Here is a 21,928-nt window from a genome sequence, read left to right as displayed (position 1 = left end):
CTTTTTGAATTTGGATTTGAATATAAGTTATCAAATAATGAGTTTCTCATAAATGTTGAGAAATAAAGATGACAGAAAATAATAAAATAATAAAAATATTATTATCGAGTTTGGTTATAAAAAAATGTGCAAAAATACCAACTTTCTAAAATAAATTAGATGAAATTTTTTGATTAAAATTCATGTAAATTATTTTATATATATATATATATTGCCTTTTTATATCTAGGGGTAAAATATATTTGTTTTCCTAATGATTAGAAGTTGTTTCATTAATATTTGTATTTTTGTTATGAAAAATAACTCTATTGAAGTACATGATAGTTTTTAATAATTAACAAATTATTAAAGTATTTGAATTTTTTCAATTTTATTTCTCATTAATTGAATATTTCGTCCACCTTAATTAATTAGATTGCAATGAATTTAATAGTTGAGGATCATAATAAGATCTATTTATAACAATTGAAAGACTCTTATTATGTATTTGTCAAATAATTTCTTTTTTAATGTTTGCAATTTAAATTCAATTAATTTTTTCTTATTTGAAGAAAATATTTTTTAATTACAATTAAAATATAATTAGTAAGTTAAATAAGTTAATTTTTATTACATATGTAAAAATTATGTAACATATTTTATTAATTTTTAATAAAATTAAGTTATTAATTATTTAAAATGTTTACATAAAAAAGTAATTACATATCGGTTTTTTTAAATATTTTTATATGAAAATTATGACATAATATATTTATTTATTTTTTCTCTAAAAGTGTTTAACTTTTAATTAAGCGTATATAATATCATTTTTCGTTTAAGAATTATTGGGATATGTATATTTGTTGTGTATTTATATTATATACTAACTTATTACTTTCATAAGTAGTTTTACATGAAAGTTTCTTTTATTCTTTGAACTACAAATATGTATATATTTTAATATTTAATTTAATTTATTAAATTATTTATTAACTTTCCACCCACCCATCTAACTTTTCATTCCTCATTATCTTTCAATAGCTATTTATTTTTTTTATTTTATTTTCATTCATTCTTCTGGTCACTTTTTTATTTTTATTAATATTTTCTATTATTTTATTAAATAATAAGTATTTTATAAATATTTTATTTTAAATTATATTTATAAGAGTTGCACACACACAGAGTGCATCACAAATTACTAGTATATATAATATAAGGATAATACTGTCAAATATGTAATTACAGGGAATACGTGTTAAATTTATTAGTTTAAAAAAATAAATATTACCTTAAAAATAGTTCAGGAGAATAAAATATATTTTTAACCGTATTATTTATTTTACCATAATTCTTAAGACATGATCATAAATAAATACAAGATGTTGTTACTGTCATACAAGCCAATTCACTAAACTCATACTAATACCAGCTTGAGATTTCCGTGTTGCAGTGGGAAAAATAAAAGGGTAAATTACAATGACTTTTTTGAGATTTGGCAAAAATTACAAATATTTTTTATTATTTAAAAATTATAAATATTTTCATAATATTTGATTAAATTAATTGATCTTTAGATGGATGTATGAAATTATCAATTTTGTCCTTATTGTATTTTAAAAAAATAAAATTTGTAAAAAAATCGGACACGATAGATGAAAAAATTTTAAAAATTTTTTAAAAAAAATTATCCACGTAGTCCATAAAAAATTAAAAAAATAAGTAAAATTATATTTGTTAATTCACAGTGGCATTTTAATCAATTCACCATAAAAACTAGATGAAAACTTAATCGATTGGGCTAATTGTTTGACGGCCGTTAAAATCAGAGAAGTATTGATAATTTTTCAACAAGGGATACTCATAATTATGTCAAACCTCAAGAAAAATTATTGTAATTTACCCAAAATAAAAAGGCAAAGGTAGCAACATTATTCCAGAAGGGAATGGGTCGCCTCAGAAGCTGTGAGATAATTCCAGAACATACGAGTTAACCTAATTAGGACCCTTAGCAAGGTTTTTAAGTTTGAGTTTTTACTGATGATGTACTAGTTTACTAGTTAAAGTTGAGGTTTCATGAATAAGTTCGAGATCATGGATTAGAGTCCCACTAGATCTGTGAGTATTTATCTCACTTAATATAAATAATTCATCATAATAAGTATTGGTCTGATGTGAGTATTTTGAAATATTGCTATAAATTTAAATTTATTGATCGAATCAATGTATTACTCAATTTATTGATATTATTATAAATTATGTATTCATCGTTTTTATTTAAAAAAAAAAAAGAGGTTGTTAGAGTTTTTTTACAATTATTAAAAACTATTTTTGCAAATTTTTATAGATTACATACTAGGTCTATGAACTAACCATTAATGTAATTATTGAGTATACCTCGCCTTTTTAAAAAATTATAAAAACACCCCACAAAAATTTGCCCCCTTTCAAATCTTGCAATTACTTTCTCATAGAACTAATGAAAGTGGAAAACTTGGATGCTGTTTAACTAAATTTATAAGCTTTTGACAATATTTTATAAAATATTTGAGAATTTATATATTAAATAAAAAGATGGTACTTAAAATGAATATTTTTTTTTAAAAAAAAAAAAACTTATTAGAGCCCAGAATAAGAAGTTTAGTATCTTAAGCTCAACTCATATGTTCTTACGAGATTTTGAGGTCTTTCAAGAAACAAAAACACCATCAATATTTTGTTAATTTTATTTTACTCTTCACATAATAGATATTTTATTTCCCAATCAAAAATATTTATTTACATGATACTTAGATTTTGGGAGTGTTTGCACGAGAGCTTTTCAACTTTTGGTTTCAAAAAAGTACTTTCAAGGTGTTTGATATGCCAGCTTTTACTTATAAATAAATTCAACTTTAGTTTTTACTACTTTAACCTCATTATAATAATTTTAATTCAACTTTATTGTTTTTAATTTATTTTAAATTTTCATATTTAAAATTGATATTGAAATTTTTAGATAATTCGAATAATTTAACAATAATCAAATTTACACTTTCATATATTAAATATTTTATAATTTTTATATTTTATTTATTATATTATCTAATTATATTATTCATTTATCATAAAAAATATATATAAATTAAATGGTTATGATTAATTAATAAAATGATTTTTTTTTCTTTTATGCAAGTTTAATTATTATTGTATTTTGAATCAACAATTATATTACTTAGTGGAAGAATTATTAAATTAAACATTCATTCTATTAATATTTCATAAAAATTAAATGTGATATATACTAATTAAAATAAAATTTATTATATTTTATGAAAAATAATTATTATTGACAGATAACAAATAAAAATATAATAAAAAATAATATTCTTTTAACATATAGAGATAAAATAGTCTTTAAACAATTAAATTTGTTTTAGAAATGATTTTTCCTCAAACACTATCTAATTTAACTTTTGTTTGCTTTTTATTTTTTTACAAAACTATTCACTTTTAATTCTACTACAACTTTCAACTTTTTCTACAAAATTCATTTTTTCATAAATAAAAATTTTCGCGAACACCCCCTTTAATAGTTTAATGGGTTTTTTTTTTTTTTTTTTGGGAACAAATTCTTTTTTATTACAATATAAAAGGCTTATCATATCAAACAAACTCGCTTATTTTATAAACTCTGACCTCTTATTTATCAATTTAATTTTGAAATAGGATTTACATCTTTAAACCACTGAAATTTGTTATAAGATGTAAATGTTTATAAATTATAAACTTAACCAAACACCCTATTGCACTTGTAATTCCAACCAAATGCATCCTATAGAATTTCTAAATATCATAACCACTTCCAAATAGAGAACACTAGCACACAAATATTGTGAACTTAGAACAAGAGATTATAGTAATTTTAGAAGGACAAGAGGTAAAGCCTGAATGCAACTAGTTTAATCTTCTGCTTTCTCCACAAAGCAATCTTTCTGCCTTACAAGCTTAACCAAGAAAGTTAGAGGCATGCTTTACAGGAATATTGATATTCCCACTTCAAAATATCTAATGAAATGTGGCAAAACATATGCATATCCGCACCACCAAATACGTACAACAGTACATTTTTCGACATCTGTATAAACATATAGCAAAGGTACACGAAATACATGAGCATTCACACGTGAATTACAATATTCAGATATTCTTTTTCTATGGGGTTGTATCCAGCGTGATTTCATCGATAGAATCTTTCTCCTCAGGCAATACGGTCGTCTGCCAAAGATGGAGCCATTTACTGAAAATGAGATCACCATGTTAGCCTCTAACCAAACCATATTCTGTTCAAGCTAAAAGGGGTCAGCTTCAACCATGATAAGATGGGAGCTTGCAGTATAATATGGATGAAGCATAACAAGCAGATCCACCCAAGTTGTGATAAATAACCCTCCTCAACATCATAGCATGTCTTGCATTTCAGTTGAACTCTCCTTAGATCTGTGCTTTCGTTTCTTACTCCTGCATTGGAATGGGGGAAAACATGCTTTATATGACGGCGAGAGACAAGAATGAGGGAGGGAGTAAAATGCTAAGTCTGTAGAAGTACTTGTCATGTGAACTTGGATCCAAACAGGACTTAAGTTTCCTGTCAATGTGCTTTACATCTTTGGAGGTAGGGGTCTCGAGCTTATTTATCTGTATAACATTCCAAAATTTTAACCAGGTGAGTCAAAACCAGCAACATAGAAGTCGCTTTCAACTATAGCCAAAAGCACATAACCCTGGACATGATGGTGGAAGAATGTCATCAGGTCAGGATTTGAAACTATACCAGCATATCAATGACATTCAGTGCAAGGTTGAGCTCTGAAGTTGCATGAGCAGGATGCTGCCGAGAGAACATGTTTTGAAGGTATCTGCACAAGGTTCAGTGCCAAAGTTATCTCCAAGAATAAGTGTTCTCTAACACAGTTTGCTCAGAGGTTGACGGCTTTTGAACCTTTCGAAGTCAATAAGTTTATGAACCTCGCAAGCCCTACGTAAAGCTGCCAATGCCAGCTACACAAGAAATAGACAAGTCACAAAGCTATTGATCAAAAGCTTATACAGAACAAATCATACCCAGCAGGAGTAGTGGGCCAGCAGAAATAGAAGCAGATTAGTATACGCATGAACCATGAAAAAGGGTGATCAGAACTAACAGATTGACAAATCATACCAACACACTCTCTTCATCCTTTGAGGTACAAATTTGACTTGTCATAAAATTTGATGTAAAAGTTGGAAAATTCATATACGATCTAACTTTTGATTTTTTTTACCCCAAAATTGAGGGCAACATCCAATCACATTATGTACTTAAAGGTCCAATTTGGTTGAATGGGTGATGCGGATTGATATCTGTCCATCTTCAGGACACCTTTAACATAACATAGTTGAACCAAAGATATCTGTCAACCTCAATGCTCAATCAATTATACACAGAATTGCTTCTTCACTGAGGTAAAGAACCCTGCCCACCGATAAAATGTACCAGGAATACTCAATGAAATCTGTTGAAAAGTAATTCAATCATTCTCTCTGTGCACAGTTCACATCAGGAAACAACTCATCAACAATGCAGATGTAACACGACGAGATTGATATTGAACACATGTCAAAACAGCTCCCACGATGCATGGAGCACTTTGCAATAACCAATTCATTTTAAGCAAATGCTTACATTGTTAAGTCCATTGTGAAGTTTTGGCAAAACAAGTCTCCTAGAATAAGAACATCAGTCAACAAACAGAGAAAGAAGCAAATACATTCTTCCCAACAATGTAGTTAATTTCAGCAATGAATACTGAAACTTCTTAAAAAGAGGCTACAGAAGTTGCTTCCCATCTCATACTACGTTTTAAGATCACTCATTCTCAGAAACTCACAAAATTTCATATTTTCATACCTAAATTTACAGGAAAATATGAGAAGCAAATGTAACATTAGATATTGCAAATTTGAAATTAAGTCAACCAAGCAAAAATCTGGGGAAGAGGACTTCACATTAAGGTAACAATACCTGCCCTGGTGGGTATAGCAGAGGAGCATCCGTACGCATAATTTTATCAACTTCTGCTTTTGCGGATTCATGCAAACTCTACAGCCAATACGAAAGTGTGAAAGCATGAATATGGAACATAATTAGGAAGTCTAGTAGTTAATGTCATGCATAATTAACTTCTTGGATTATGAGGATCAGTGTCTCAGGCACCTAGTTAACACATATATTCAAATCTATAAACTTTGACACAAATTGATACCAGACAGATATATCATATTGTAATTGGCTACATTCTCAGAACAGTAGGATAAAATTTTATTCTCATAGTTATACACTCCTAGCAACCATGATAAGTGCATATCTCTGGCATCTTCCTACCAACCCAAAATATTCATCAGATTTACAGAAACTGGAGGATTTCAGAGCCTAATCACTATCAATTAACATCTGTTAAATCTACAAAGCAATAACGAATTCTCCGTATAAAGTATAACAAAAGGTTCATCAATGAAATTTCTTACATTAAATAATATCAGTAATAGTGCAAAGAAATTAAACCAATTCAAATGTGAAAAGAAAAAAATCATTCGAAAGGTCAACACAATTAGTCATTAGCCCTTCTGAACTTGACCTTTTTGTAAGATATTACTCACAAAACAATAATAATGCATTTACATAATGCAGAAAAGATGAAAAAATGTTTAAGGAACTCAGAGAGATGTAAAGTACCTTTATCGTCTCAGATTGCCCCAGTTTTGCATCATAGGACTCCTACAGAGAGAAGAAGAATCATCATAATATGATCATCATATGCAATGAAAATGTATCAATCAACAAAAGAAGTAATAATTAAGCTAAAACATATAAAAAATAATAGCAATAAAAGAAAAGTTATTAATCTTTTCTTTGTCGCATACAACTACACCAAAAGTACAGAATAAATTGGAAGAGGACCTCCAAATCACTGACAAAGCCCTCAAGTGCCCGATATGGTGCATAAACAATAAGGTCGAATCCTAAACTCTGCAATGACAGAAACTAGTATCAAAGTATTAGCAAACTACAACAAATAAGATACAGTAAAAGTATGTAATATTCATGCCTGCAGAACAAGCATTTCATTATTAAGGATCATCTGATGATCCTGTTCAATCCCTTTCCCAAGCTCCTCTGCCGATACATGGTTCTCCTCTGCCTTACAGGCAGCATATATGCATGTTAACCTGCAGAAGCCAATTAGTCGTTTGAGTTATCTAGTAAAAATCCTAGGTTAAGCATATGGCATCCAGAATCATAACAGCACAAACAGTGACACGCACAGAAAGCATACAGTGGCAATCATCAATTGTGAACCGCAAAATACAGCTAAGAACGAAGTTCATTTTGTCTTGCTTATTGCTTTTGTTTCTTGAATTTCAAAATAAAAAAATGATAGCCACAAAGAGAAGAGGTAATCAAGAAGTAGCCGTACATGATATTCTTTGGGTGATGCTCCATCACTGACCATTCCAAGTAAAACCTTTTAAAATAAATAAGAGCAGTTGCCTGCAGAAAAGAACAACTTAAGTTTGAATAGCAATTCACCTACAGTTTGCTTAATTGTTCCCAGAGATGTACTTACTTGAATTTTACGTGGAAACTTGAAGGCATCACAAACGTCTTGAATTTTGAACTCGTAAAAAGCCCGCAAAAGTTGTTCTTCTTCTATCTTGAGTGCTTTAGGGCGTGAATGCTTGTCAGCTAAAACACCAAAGAATAACACACAAGGAATTACAAAATTATTATTTTCTCTTACATTAACCAACAAAAATTTGTGATATTTAACAGATGTAAAGTGCGTTCTCTAAGATGAGGAACTCACCATTATCTTTCGCATCATTTTGGGGTTCAGCATAAGAGAACGATCCATCAATATCTACTTCCATCCGCGTTGCTCCATACTTTCACAACATATTACAGTCTTAACATCATTTGGAATGTCATATTTGATGCAGAAAATACTTCAACAATAAGTTTGTGATTAATTTTACGGACTTGAGAACTAAAATCAGAGAGCAAGAAGATGCCAGCACTGTTAAAATCCTTCATCCACATCTCTGGAAGAACTATTAATTTCCCACTGATGCCAGCTTGTTTCCAGGAAATAAGACCTCTAAGACTAACTGTAGTCTTGTCATTCCAGTACCACCAACTTTTCACAACAGTAAGTATGCAAGTTCATTAACCAAATTCAACTCCCATGACGCACAAAGACCCAGCACATCCATGTTTGCTAGGTTCTACCCAAAAGAGCTAGTTCCCCATTTTCCCACTCAGCCATAACAAGAAGGGGCAAAGCCACCATGCACTGGGTTGCGCTTGTGCACATGTACAATGCTGGGTAACCCCCCTTTAGCTCTGACAGTAGGTTCAAATAAATGCATTTTTTGTAATCACAAAAAGAAAATGAACAAATGATTTTCAGTCCTTAAGAATAGTCTTATTACAATTGCTAGATTTTGATTTCTCTATTGCTTAGCCCTTTTATTTTGTTGGAAAGCTGTTGATCATTTTGTCTATCTCGCAACCCATCTTGACAAATATTGCAAATCTCTCATCACATGATAATTGTTCACATATTTAGGATAAACCTAAAGAGATATCGAATTATAGATACTTATCGGAAAACATATTGTGATGACATCTCACTGTGGATGCTTATACAAAAATAGGTTTCAGAATCAAACAAATGCAACAGTTAAGTCGGGCTCTCAGAAAGAAATGAATATTTATGTGAAATCAGGCCTAACACACACGTGCGCAAACACATCCGTAGTTTCAAAAATCCTGGAAGCAGCAGCAAGAGTAAGGATCAAATAATAAAGCACATTGCATCATAAAGCATTGCGAATGACAGTTCTGACGTGCCTTGATAGTGAACTTTAACTAGAAATCTCACACTGAACAATTGTATGAATTAGGATACATATTTACTCCCTGTGACCATGCGCTTATGTATCTAAAAAAGTAAAAAATTTATCTATTTCTAAAGGGAAATGCCCTCTGCAGAATATGTGAAATGACTTTTTTTATAGGCCAAAAATAAAGGTTCTACTCTCAAAAATGTTGAGAAAATCTGATGACATTCCACTTCCCAGTTCCAAATCCATAATTAATTTCTATTATTGGCTGATTGCACATAGAAACAGGTAATTACACATTGATATATATATACCACAATAGTCTAAATTCATACCTTCTCAAGTGCTTGTTTAGCTCGTTTATTAGCATCCTTGTACTTTTCCTTCTGCCAAAGATCATAAAAAAAGAGGTTATCATCACATGGTGGAGATGGTTTTCCAAATTAAAGGCAGTGATAAATAAGAACAGAACAACCCCTAGCTGCATGCACAAACATCAAATTTTGACAAAATCAACAGGGGTCGATGAGGAGCAAAAGAAGAAACAGAGAAGAGTTTGGGGTTATGAAGGAAATAGTCATTACAAGATCTTGAGGAGTGAATATCCAATTTGCTCTGTGGGTCGAAGTCGTAAAATCCGCCATTGATCTCTGTCTCTAACACATAAGAATAAAAAGGGTATCAGTCTAATACATCAGTGTGTTTTTTAAGGACATTGTTTGGTTCTATTTATAAGAGTTCATTGAGATAGAGGAGAAGATAGAGATAAGTATATGTTTTTGGGAGTTCTCAATATAATTGATTTTTGTATTTAGTATTAGTGTAAGATAAATAAAAATAAATTAAAGGCATTGAACTGTGTGTTCAATGAAGGCATTGACAAAAACTTAGGATGTTTCTTTCCCTGTCTTTTCAATAGCTGAAAAATGAAAACAAAAAAAGAGCTATGCAGAGTAAGGTGGGTAGCATAGTAACAAGCAGGCAGTCCACTGTCGCCTTTCAACAAAATGCAGCATACAGCTTCACTTTCACTAACAATGTCGACTTTGCAATATCAGTAATTTTAGAAACCAGTATCAATACAAACAAATACTTGATCCATCTATCATTCAGAATTCAACTCCTTTGGCACAATCCTCTACATTCAAACAGATGCAAATCTACTCTATTCCCACATACCATGCTGCATCCTAATCTTGCAAAAGAGAAAAAAGAAACTGAAAATGCAAAGAACACACAGAGGATACTTCCAATTCCATTTTCAAGATCAATCCAAACCTTGGGAGCAACTACCTGAGTCCTTCCTAACACAGCTTTTACACCCCAACACAGCTAATAAGAAACAAATAGACTTTGTCCACGATAACCTAAAAATGAGGCTTCTTCTCATGGAACGATAATCAACTCAATAGTACATTACAATAGCTAAAAACCCTTACCGTCACTGATACTGCCGCTGATGACGGAGTCCGTGTCGAGGAAGGAATTTTGAGGCTTGAGGATCGGGAGTTGGCTTGAGTTAGTGACCCTCTTTGGAAAATAATTAAAATCAAGAAAGAAAAAACCCTAGCCCCTAATTCATTGTCTCCTCGTTTCCTTTATTTTCAATTTTTTAAAAAAATTGCATAAGTTTGAGTATTTTAAAAATTCGACTAAAAACTCATCGTGTTAAAAATATATATGAAAACCTCTATCATAATGTTTGGATTCGTTTTTTAAGTGTTTTGTTGTGTTTTATGGAGATAGAGAGAGAAAAACAAAGATAAATAAGTGTGTATTAGAGATAGTATATATGTTTGGATTTGTTTTATAAAATAATTTAAAATAAGTATTGTATGTTTAATGTTGTGTTTTGGGAGACAAAAATTACTATTCATTATCAATTCATAGTCAAATCATATCTTTTTTTATATATTTTTATGTATATGTATGTATATATATATACGTATGTATTTATGCTAAAACAGTTTAAAACACCTAGATAAGGTATTTCTGAATGATGGCAAACATTGGGTGTGTTTTGATTCTTCCCAGAGATAACTTGAAAATGAAAACAAACATAGCGTATATATTTTGTGAAATGTTGCACACGTTTCTCTTCTGTCAATGACCTTTAACGGTATCAATTTTTTTTAGTGATTTGTTTATTATGTTCTTATTTTAGTAATTATTGATCTTTTTTAATTATAAATGAACAGTTTAAAAATATTATGTAATTAGTAAAATATATTTTTGCATTTATATATATGTATACACGTAATTGTACATAAGTATACACAATTATATATGAAACAAAATTCTATATATACATATATTTAATGTAATATATATTATATACATATGTATGTATGTAGCGGAGGTGGGCATCGGACAACAACAAACTCGTTGTCGCCCCCCAATCGGGGCGGGGAGATGCTGATGTCGCCATAACTTTGGGTGGGCATAGTTGTCCAAACATCACGGAGAAGCATGCTGGTGGAGGTTGGCAGGGGGAGGCGGAGGCTGGGGGTGGAGGACTGGAGGCGCAGGAGGGGTCAGTGGAGTGGCTGGCGATTGAGGGGGGTGATACCACGATCCGTTTTTTTTAACTTTTATTTATTTATTTATTTGTTATATTTTTGTTTTGTAAATTTTAATATAATGAATTAATTTAATTAAGTATTTTTATGCCTAAACATATTATATTAAAAAATTAAATTTTATTTATTGTAATTTATTTATATAATATGATTTTAAAATATATCCAACACAAAAATTAAATTAATTAATAATATTTTAGAAATAAAATCATGTATTTTGATTTTAAAAACTTATAAATAATATTTAATAATCTTAAAATTTTGATATTTTCATATGTAAATATGTATAATAATTTAATTTGATGTAATAATATTTTTTATATATAAATATTGATGAACAATATTTTTTAAGTATTTATCATACTTTTTTCTTAACAAAATATGAAAATGTAAAGAATTAACTAAAAAAAAATATTGATGGAGGTAATTTTGTCTATTAAAAGAGGATTGGGCTGAAAATGCATCAAAAGGTTATACAATTCACATGTCCAGCACATGTAGACAACTCTCTATTTTTTTTAACATAGGAAATCTTTTTATAGAGATTATAATTACATGGGGGTTTTTTTGCTTTTTACTTAACACATATAAGTATTTAGCAATTTTTTTATAACACAGGGGGTAAATATGCAATTTTCTCATATTTTTGTAGCCCCTAATTTTTTGTAGCCAATAGAGCAAATTCTCAAATTGTCTCTTTAAAATATATAAAAATTTTAGGTAAATCACATTTTGCCATCTGAGCTACATCTATTTTTAAATTTTGCCATCTAAATTTATTTTTATGTCAACTTACGATCTCAATTTTGTGAAATTTGCACTGCACCACTTGCGATCACTTTTTTTTTTATTTTTCTGACTAAGAAACATTACATATTGTGCATATGTGAAAATCACATCACATAATTCTTAAATATCACATGTTCACTGTATATGATTTTTTTTCGACAAAAAACTTGATTGAAAAATATATAAGTGTAAAACTTTTTAAAATTAAATAATACATTGATAAAATTTTTAAATATTAAAATATAAAAATAATTATAATTCGAATAACAAAATATAATTAACTAAAAAAATTTAACTGAATAAGTTTTATGCAATTTGCCTTTCAAGTCTCAAGCGCTTAAAAGTGGAAAAGAATGAAGAAATGGGAAATATAAAGAATTCTGAGGAAAAAAACAGCGGAGTTTGCGCGTTTGACCGTTGACACGACGGTAAAGTTCATGAAATCCGAAATCCAATCCATCCAACCCCCCTAAATTACTATTTCACCTTTTCCCCCACCCACTTGCGTTTTCAACTCCGTGCCCTCCACTGCTCTGATTTTCCCTTGTTTTTTTTTATATATACTAATAATTAATGGCACATTATATATATATATATAATTACATAATATTATCTATTTTATTTTATAAAATAATGATAAAAATTGATGCGTGCAAAAATAGTATGGGTCCAACAAGTTTGGTGAGAAACGAAACCTGCGAAACATGACCAAAAATTTTGAAAAGAATAAATGATATGAAGGGTAAACTTAAATATTCAAAAATTAGTACGCTAAAAGATTTTCTTTTATAATAGTATAGATTATGGACTTCTTAAATAAATTATGTGTGCAAGTATCTTAAATGTTGATTTACGTCTATTATATAATAAATTTTTCTTCGTTTCGTGTATTACTTGATGTATAGCTTGGTAAACCGATTATACTAAAACAAATAAAAAAATTCAGTACTTACCAAGTACCTAAACAAAAATTCGATTCATTAATTATTTTTGACAAATTTTAATATTCGGTATGATTTTGATATTTGATGCTGGTATAGGTATCATGCCGAATGTTATTTTGTTAAAATAAAATATATATTTTTTAACTATATATCAAACTAAAACATCATATATATATAAATATATATATATATAATATTGATTTTTTATAAAAAATCGAACCAAATCAAAATTTGTTTAGTTTTTACTGAATCGAATCCAACAATTCAAATTTATATTCAGTACATTATTTTGGTCATTTAAATTTCAATTCGATTTAATTCGGACCAATTCCTCAAACCAACAGCCGTAAATGTATGTATGTATATTATATAGTAATGGGACTTTATTTTGGTCTTAATTAGACTCTATTTTATAATTATGTGTTATTTTATCTTTTTAAATTAAAATTTCAAATTTTAGTATACATTTTCTAGCTTTATAGTAGTTAGGGTTAAACATTCCAATCCAGTAATGCTAATAATTTTTATTTTTTTACAACAAGCTGAAATTTATAAATTCACCAAAGTGTTTGGTTTCGGTTTTGGGCCATCTCTGAACATTTTTATGTTTGGCTTGAATTATTTTGCCAATTTTTTACTAGTGTTTTGGAGTGTTATGATTAGAAAATACTATTTATTTTAATCCACTCACAACTAAATAAATTATATACATACTCATACATATATATATAAAAGAGACATGATTTGACAATGAACAATATTTTTTATCTCCCAGTAACCAACATCAAGCATACCATACTTATTATATATTATCTTTAAAAATAAATCCAAGCATACACATTGCCTCTAACACATACTTATTTATTTTTGTTTTTCTCTCTCTATCTTTACAACATACACTAAAACAGGTTAAAAATAAAATCAGACATAGTGCACTTTTTCTAAAAAATTACAACCATCTATTCAAATATTTTTATATTTAACATAATCTTAGGAATCGTATTTAAATTACATGTATCGGCTGAAAGTTAAGGAAATGGATGATCGGTCAAAATGACATTTAACGCTCATAAATGAGGATTTTCACTTTCAATATTTTGTAACTACAATCTCCTTTTCTTATTATAAATTATGTGCAAACGAAGACATCTACTCCATACTTTTTTCTTCCGTTACTGAACAGAACGGGGAAAAAATATACTATGATAAGAAAGTACCAAAATCTGTGGAAAATTGCATTTAAGAAAAAGATATTTGTAATGTAAAATCAGTCAACGATAGTAAATTTCAATCGACGAATTTTATTATTCAAGTAATAAATTAATAAAATATCGATAAATTACGGGTAAGCGATATCGAATTACTACAATATTTTGATTGGTTCTCAAGATTTATTATCCTATTGCAATATTTCTAGCCTAAGAATGAATTTTCATAATTAAAAAATAAAGAAATACTAATTTAAGACTTTGACTTGAGCGAGTTATTGCAACCTCCCTACGTAAGAGCGTGAACATTAAAAAACCCCTAAATCTGTCTCACCTGAGGAACGACGTCGTCTTTGCCATGCCATCACAGTATATATAGCCCGAGGCCCCCAATTCAGTAGCATAGAATTCATTTTAACAGAAAGGGAAGGAAGGAACAGCAAAGAGCAGGAAAATCAAGAGAGAGAAGGGGAAGAAAATCATGCATTGTGCTGTAGCAGCAGTGTCAAGCTCTCCAATATTCACGCCGTCACCGAGAAAGTTGTCTCCGATTTTCTGCAAGCCGGCGACATCTCCTCCGCCGGCGACGCTGTCGTCTCCGTCGTCGTATGCGATCAAGAACATACGAGGTTCGTTTAATGGAGGGGAAGAGGAGGACGTAGGGTCGCCGAAGGCGCCGGCGATGTTGAAGAGGAAAAGACCGGGGAGGATTAGTATACCGGTGGCGAGTTTAGGGTTTGAGGATATTAAAACGACGACCGATTTGGATAGGTCGAGTGATGTGGAGTTGGAAGGAGAGGGTTATTCGGTGTGCTGTAAGAGAGGGAAAAGGGGAGGTTTGATGGAGGATCGCTACGCTGCCGTCTTGGGTCTTCAAGGGGATTCTAAACAGGTTTGTTTTTCTTTTCTTAAATCCTAATAATATTTCTGATTCAGAGGTTTTGGTGGAGTTGATTTTATCGGTTCGGTGTGATGATGTTGGATTTGTAGTTGGATGGAACCTTTATTAGGTAGTGTGCTTTCCTTGGAGTTTGAACTATTGAAGATTGATTGATTTGGTTGTTCAACTGAAAAAAACTATATTATTAATTATTATGATAATGAGGAAACTTTTATTTATGAATGAGGAGTATTAAACAGTTGCGGTTAGATTATTTCCTCTCCTTGTGTGGAGGATTATGTTATGTTGTCGTATAGAGAGAAGATGGATCAAGTATTTTAACATATGATGAACTAGCATAGACTACAGAAAAAAAAAAAAGAATGGGTTGGGGAGCACAAATGGAAATAATCATGATCAGTGAGACATAGATTTTTGTCTTTTGTTTTTTTCTTTAAAGTTCCAATGATAATTATATTAAAATTAGCATTGATTGTGATTTCAGGCTTTCTTTGGTGTATTTGATGGTCATGGAGGAGCTGGAGCTGCAGAATTTGCAGCACAGAATTTGCAGAAGAATGTTATGAATGAACTGTCAAAAAGACGTGAAGAGGTTGAAGAGGCGGTGAAGGAGGGGTACCTCATTACAGATGGTGAGTTTTTGAAGGAAGAAATCCGTGGTGGTACCTGCTGTGTGACAGCAATGATTCACAAAGGAGACCTAGTGGTCTCCAATGCCGGGGATTGTCGTGCTGTTATGAGTCGAGGAGGAGTTGCTGAGCCCCTCACAGTTGATCATAGGCCTTCACTGGATGATGAAAGAGAGAGGATTGAGAGTCTGGTGAGCACTATTTGTTTCTTCTTCTGCAATGAAAATGTATATAAAACTGTAAGGAAATAATTTGACCCATTATGCATTGCTAATGGTTTAAATTTCATTTGTAGGGCGGCTATGTGGACTGTTGCCGTGGTGTTTGGAGAGTGCATGGGTCCCTTGCCGTATCAAGAGCAATTGGAGATCGCCATCTTAAAGAATGGGTGATAGCTGAACCGGCAACAAAAGTGTTCAAGATTGAACCAGAGTGCGAGTTCTTAATCCTGGCTTCAGATGGCCTATGGGACAATGTGATTTGTTAAACTTTGTCTATCTTGTTCGTGCAAATTGATGCTTGGTCAATACCATTGGATGCTAAATCATATCCTACTACCATTGCAGGTTAGCAATCAGGAAGCAGTAGATGTCGTCCGATCGTCATGCATCGGTGTGGACAAGCCAGAAGCATTCTATGCTTGCAAGAAACTTGTTGATTTGTCACTAACAAGAGGATCTCTTGATGACATAAGTGTTATGGTTATTCAATTAACTCAATTCATCCAGTAACTAATATAAGGAGTAACAGCTTAGATGGTAATTGTCTCTTCCAGCTGCTAGAAGCTTGCAGACTCTTGAAAATTCACATCAGCCCCCCTAATTATGCATATGAGTAACACCATGTAACTTGAACTATATCCATAAAACATCCTAGATATAGCTTTTTCTTGCACATCTTGGCCATTTCACCTGCCAGAGTAGAGGGATTTTGCCATTAGCAAGAATTTAATAGTACAAGAGTATATTGTTCATATTCTAACTTATCAGACAGTACTGTAGTCAATAAATTGTGGAGTTGTAATGGAAATATCTCAACTCCAATGATGAATATAATAGCCTGTATTAGGTACCCCTGTTCTTTCTACGGCTTCTATATTATTCTTGAATATCAATGAATATATTTAAATCTCAAAAGCCAGATGGATGGTTGTGATTGGTCTTCCTCCTGTTTTAAATTCTTGTAATCCCATATGCAATTCCTGGCATGCATCAACTTTGATGGTGATGGAGCAAGTTGAGTTGGCTATGACAACCCGCATTCTGAAAACGTGTTTATTGGGTGGATTTCATCTTTAGATTCTTATATTCAAAGAAAGGGATGGCAAGGCAATGAAAGGCATTAGGTCTTCAGTTGGTCCACATGGTCAGGTCTGGCAGCTGCTTACTCGTTCTTTGTGAGATGGGGCTTCCACATTATACAATTATCAATGGACTCTGGAAGCGTGTTTCACACCTAATGAATTATCTCGTGCAAGGGCAATTGTTTGGAAATTAGCGCATGTTCTGGAGCATTGGCGGGGGGGCGCTGTTACAGATTGTAGTATGCGGTTCTTATGCACATCAGTCAAAAAATGATAATATGCCACTAATTGTTTATAATTTGTACATATTTCTAATAAGATTAAAAGTTGGAGATAATTACGCTCATTTCTTGAAGTTTGATGTAATTTTATGTGAACTTTTGTGGTTCGTAAAATAAAATCTAGCATCTATAAGGTTCGCTTAACAAATAAGTTCCTTTATTAGTAAAAATTCTTTGAATTTGTTGATATTTACAAAAAAAATGAATGGAGATTAGTATTTACCGTTAATTGATTTATTACTGACTTATTTCAGGTCGAAATAATTTTTTATGATTAAACTAATTTTGTAACAGTGAAAATATACCTCTTTATATGCATCAACACCTAAAGATGTATGAGGGTAATTCGGTCATAAAATAATTTATTTAACCTGTAATAAAATCAATAATAAATTAATCAGAGGTAAATATAATTATTTTTTCGATCTTTTTGTTAATGTAAATTCAATAAATTGTAACTAATGTATAGATTTATTTGTAGAAGGAAGCAAATTTCGGAGGTACTACATGTAATTTTCCAAACTATATGGGGTCTATGTGTAATGACACCAAACTTCAGGAGAGGGAAGTGCATTTATCCCTTAAAATTAGTCATTTAATGTATGTATACTTTGTGACAACTTTAAGATTATTACTTAATACTTTGTCACTAAATATTATTTTTTAGGGTAAAGTACAATGAACTCTACTGAAATTTATCATAATTATAAAAGTAAATTACAACGACCTCCCTTGAAGTTTTGCATAATTACGAATATTCTCCTTGTTGTTTGAAAAGCTACTAATACCCCTTGATTTTAACTGTCCTTTAACAATTAGTCAAATCCGTTAGATTTCTATCTATTTCTTATGATGAACTTTTGTGGATTAAAAATTATAAGATTTTTATTTATTCTTTATTTTTTTGGACTAAGTGGATAATTTGTTTTTAAAATTTTAAAAAAAATTCATCCACCCTGTTTGATTTTTTATAAGTTTTTTATTTTTTAAAAAAAATAAAAAAATACAGTTAGGCAAAGTTGATAATTTCATACCTCCATCGAAAAATTACATAATTTCTTCAAACATCATGGGGGTATTTGTAATTATTCAAATAATGAAGAGATAATCGTGATTATGACAATTTTTAGGAGAGGTTGTTGTAATTCATCCTAATTATAAATACTTTCGTTGTTTGGATAATTACAGATTTCTCCCTAAAATTAATGATCGTCTAACCATTATCCCCTTGTGACAATGAAAATATCTGTAAGACAACCATTAATTCTAGAAGGTATTTATAATTTTTCATATCAAATGATATTTATAATTATAATAAATCTCGTATGAGCGTTTTCTAATATATGCTATTTCTTAGTGTAGTGAGTTTTGATCTTTATGCCAACAAGTTTCTTAAATTCCATCATAAATTTGAAGTAATTATATTTGGGAATTAAGTATCTAGGAATATTTGTTAGGTTGAAATAATACACTCCAACATAATAGTATGGGTATTAATTCTAAGTAATTTTCTTTTCTGAAAGAGTCAAAGACTTGGAGCAATTGGAGAACACTGTTCTTCCCAATCCACTCAATATACAAAATAAAAGTATTTGAGTAGGAGACTTTAGAATTTACTTTTTCAAACAAAATACAGAGGTTTTAATATGCTGTCAGAAGTGGGATTTGAACCCACGCCCTCTCACGAGGACCAGAACTTGAGTCTGGCGCCTTAGACCACTCGGCCATCCTGACTTGTTTGTTAACTTATATCTGTCAAACTTTACAAAGAATTCAAATCCTCTAAGAGCCTACATTCTCCTCTTCAGGAGATATACCAATCATGACCCTAAGATATTTGTAAGGTTCTTGAACATCGTATAAAATAAGGATAATTACACCACTCTCCCAGATGTTTGGTGTATTACTAGACGTAAAGATCTCTTTTAATTTGAAAAATTAAATTTAATACTCTTGACGTTTGTTTTCGTTCAATAAATAGTTCCATTTGTTAATAAAAAATTCACCAAGTTAAAAAAATTGAATTAAAATTTATATTTATTCCCAATTGATTTATTACTAACTTATGGCAGGTCAAATAAATATTTTCTGATCGAACTACAGTCATTACATCTTCACACGTGCTAATGTATGTGGAGGATATATTTCCACCCTTATAGCGGTAGTTTTGTTAAAAAATATTTGTTTGATTTGTAATAAATTAATAGTAAATCAATCGAGAATAAATATAGATTTTCTTTCGATCTTTTTTTTTTCTAGTATCAACAAATTTGATAAATTTTGATTAATTGATGAATCTATTTATTAAACAAAGAAAAATAGCTAGTGTGCCAAGTGTAATTTTCTTAATCACAAGAAGTCTATGTGTGTCTTTAGCCCAACAACATATTGTAGAAGTTATAAGCTCATTCAAACGGGTCTCTACTTGTGCTTCTCAAACATGCTACTCCAACACAATTCTCTCAAATATTTCCCACAACATTGGCGGGCAGAGTGGGTACATAATTATTTTTTACAAGTTGTAAGAGATCTAGAGAGTATTTGGCTTAACTTAAAAAATCATACAAATTCATAACTCTACTGAGATACTTTTTAAGCATTATTTGGTTTTTAGGAATGAAATAATGATGTGAAATAAATTATATTTGAACACAGTTCCTGTAATTGATATACACAAGAAACTAAAAGGTAATGAGATTATCATTTGTTCGTTAATTCAATTAACATGATTCGTAGCTAAAAAAGAATGATTAGTAATGGAATAAAATTACTTTTATAACAAATTTGTCCTTTAATTATTTATTTGTATTTTATTGAATGTGTTGAATCCAATTGAATAATAATAGTATCTTTAAAAATTGCTTCTAGAAAATTATAAAACATCTTATTCTCGTATATATAAGAGAAAAAATTATTTATTTACATAAGAAGTAATTTGTTAATTGAATAAACACGCATATAGTATTTTCTGCAAAGAAATCATATAGTTCCAACCCATTTAATCATAAAGCAACTACATTATCTTCACAATTATAGAGAATGAATAATCCCATCCCTTACATGAGAGTAAGAATTTCTATGGAATGAGTACACTCTCATTCCTAAATCATACGACTCATATATGTAATGTAAGAACAAACTTCAAAATGCCCATCCTTCTCCCGCTCAGATTCTACGCACTAATCACTCCCCCAAAACATATACAACTTGATATCTTTTTGAAAAAGAGCCGTGGTTTCTCTCAGACAACAAACTCGAGTTTCCCTCAGTTTTACTTTCATCATGAGAAAAATATACCAGCATCGTATTTATAAGCGAGCAGTAGAAAATGTGTGTTATCTTGTTGGGCACCTTGCTTTTCCAAAATACAAATTATCCTCCACTAACGCTGCAAAAAATTGCTGGACTACCAAAGAATTTTACAAAGAAATATCAACACCCTATGGATGAACCCAAATCACATTATTCTCTAATTTGAACTAAGCACCCGCCTTTAGTCCTTCAACTTCTAGAAAAGTGAAAGGTGATAATAAAAGAGACTAGAAAATACAAACACATGAAGCGACCATCGGCATCCTCTTCTTCTCCATAAGCAACCGCTACGTTTCGAGAAATCTTCACCACATCCACACATTAGTAGGAGCCCATCGGTGGCATCCCAAACTGCGGCATAGGGGGCATGCCCATGCCCATGCCCATCCCCATACCGCCCATGGGCGGAGGTGGGGGTGGTGCAGCAAAACCGCCTCCCATACCAGGACCTCCCATGCCTGGCATAGGTGGTGCAGGTAAAGCAAGGGGCAGCAACTGGGCGTACATATTCTGCATCAAACAATCAAGCAGATCAGTCATTTTAAGCAGTGAGTGAAATATTTTTCATGCATGTGAAATGTGACGCTTGATTCAGCTTAAAGCAAATCCAATGCAAAATGTTATAACTAATATGTAACACTTTGGAAGTTAAACAAGTATTCTAATTCAACAGAATGGTAACTCAGCTGAGTCTTGGATGACCAAACATTTGTTAGAGTATATACCTGTTGCTTGATGACATCTTTCTCTTCACTCTCTTTAGCCTTCTCTTCATTCATAGCCTCGATTTTGTCCTTAATTAGTTCATCAACTTTGCCAGTGTATTCCCGGATGAACTGCAAGAGAGGGAAACAATGAGACATGCCTACATATGAAACAAGCAACCAACAAAAAAGTATCCTAATTGCTTGTGACAGCTCTTTCACATATTATGAGTACTGTAAAAGAAATACACAACAAAGTAGGGTATAAGGCATGAGGAATCACCTGTAACAAATAGGGGAAGGCAAAGTCAATCATGTTGTCCATCCAGGCAAGTTCAAGCGCAACATCCGGGCGGACCAAATCATAACAAACA

At 31.0% G+C, this 21,928-nt stretch overlaps 3 protein-coding genes and 1 non-coding gene across 6 annotated transcripts in view; 1 reads left to right on the top strand and 3 right to left on the bottom strand.

Annotated features, from left to right (window-relative positions):
- LOC105160875 (cyclin-H1-1) lies at window positions 4,004-10,510 on the bottom strand. 3 transcript variants are annotated; one of them, XR_847720.2, is made up of 15 exons: window positions 10,344-10,510; window positions 9,489-9,560; window positions 9,240-9,290; window positions 7,866-7,944; window positions 7,626-7,744; window positions 7,476-7,549; window positions 7,107-7,227; window positions 6,959-7,027; window positions 6,734-6,775; window positions 6,023-6,100; window positions 4,961-5,019; window positions 4,793-4,877; window positions 4,568-4,656; window positions 4,332-4,479; window positions 4,004-4,258 (listed from the first exon to the last, which is right to left on the bottom strand). XR_847720.2 is itself a non-coding variant. In XM_011078375.2 (14 exons), exons 2-14 carry the CDS (start codon window positions 9,546-9,548, stop codon window positions 4,419-4,421), a joined length of 987 nt encoding a protein of 328 aa, XP_011076677.1. In that variant the 5' UTR covers window positions 9,549-9,560; window positions 10,344-10,510; the 3' UTR covers window positions 4,004-4,418. The 3 variants fall into 3 exon arrangements, 2 of the variants coding, with proteins under 2 accessions (XP_011076677.1, XP_011076678.1); XM_011078375.2 differs by having other exon boundaries at window positions 4,004-4,479; XM_011078376.2 differs by having other exon boundaries at window positions 4,004-4,479; window positions 9,489-9,554.
- On the top strand, window positions 14,825-17,603 carry LOC105160873 (probable protein phosphatase 2C 25). Its single transcript, XM_011078374.2, has 4 exons — window positions 14,825-15,316; window positions 15,810-16,145; window positions 16,250-16,429; window positions 16,521-17,603. Exons 1-4 carry the CDS (start codon window positions 14,906-14,908, stop codon window positions 16,683-16,685), a joined length of 1,092 nt encoding a protein of 363 aa, XP_011076676.1. The 5' UTR covers window positions 14,825-14,905; the 3' UTR covers window positions 16,686-17,603.
- On the bottom strand, window positions 19,189-19,272 carry TRNAL-CAA. The gene has a single exon. It is a non-coding gene; the product is annotated as a tRNA-Leu (tRNA).
- The window catches only part of LOC105160872 (clathrin heavy chain 1-like), a 12,277-nt gene continuing 10,892 nt past the window's right edge, over window positions 20,544-21,928 (bottom strand). Inside the window, 3 exon segments of the mRNA XM_011078372.2 lie at window positions 20,544-21,360; window positions 21,576-21,686; window positions 21,838-21,928. The exon segment at window positions 21,838-21,928 is cut by the window's right edge and continues 12 nt beyond it. Of these exon segments, the coding sequence (XP_011076674.1) occupies window positions 21,172-21,360; window positions 21,576-21,686; window positions 21,838-21,928 (391 nt within the window). The 3' untranslated portion in view covers window positions 20,544-21,171.

Source organism: Sesamum indicum, linkage group LG4, assembly GCF_000512975.1.
Source record: "Sesamum indicum cultivar Zhongzhi No. 13 linkage group LG4, S_indicum_v1.0, whole genome shotgun sequence".
Lineage (NCBI taxonomy): Eukaryota > Viridiplantae > Streptophyta > Magnoliopsida > Lamiales > Pedaliaceae > Sesamum > Sesamum indicum.
This window is presented reverse-complemented; position numbering and strand designations above follow the sequence as displayed.

What these genes read in the sequence shown, in the direction of transcription:
- LOC105160875 (XM_011078375.2), bottom strand. Translation starts at nt 9,548, where the DNA reads ATGGCGGATTTTACGACTTCGACCCACAGAGCAAATTGGATATTCACT. An exon ending in ATGAAATGCTTGTTCTGCAG is followed by an intron (nt 7,028 to 7,106) that starts GCATGAATATTA and finishes CTGTCATTGCAG; the next exon opens with AGTTTAGGATTCGACCTTAT. An exon ending in AAACTTATTGACTTCGAAAG is followed by an intron (nt 4,878 to 4,960) that starts GTTCAAAAGCCG and finishes AACCTTGTGCAG; the next exon opens with ATACCTTCAAAACATGTTCT.
- LOC105160873 (XM_011078374.2), top strand. Translation starts at nt 14,906, where the DNA reads ATGCATTGTGCTGTAGCAGCAGTGTCAAGCTCTCCAATATTCACGCCG. An exon ending in TTCAAGGGGATTCTAAACAG is followed by an intron (nt 15,317 to 15,809) that starts GTTTGTTTTTCT and finishes TTGTGATTTCAG; the next exon opens with GCTTTCTTTGGTGTATTTGA. An exon ending in CAGATGGCCTATGGGACAAT is followed by an intron (nt 16,430 to 16,520) that starts GTGATTTGTTAA and finishes CTACCATTGCAG; the next exon opens with GTTAGCAATCAGGAAGCAGT.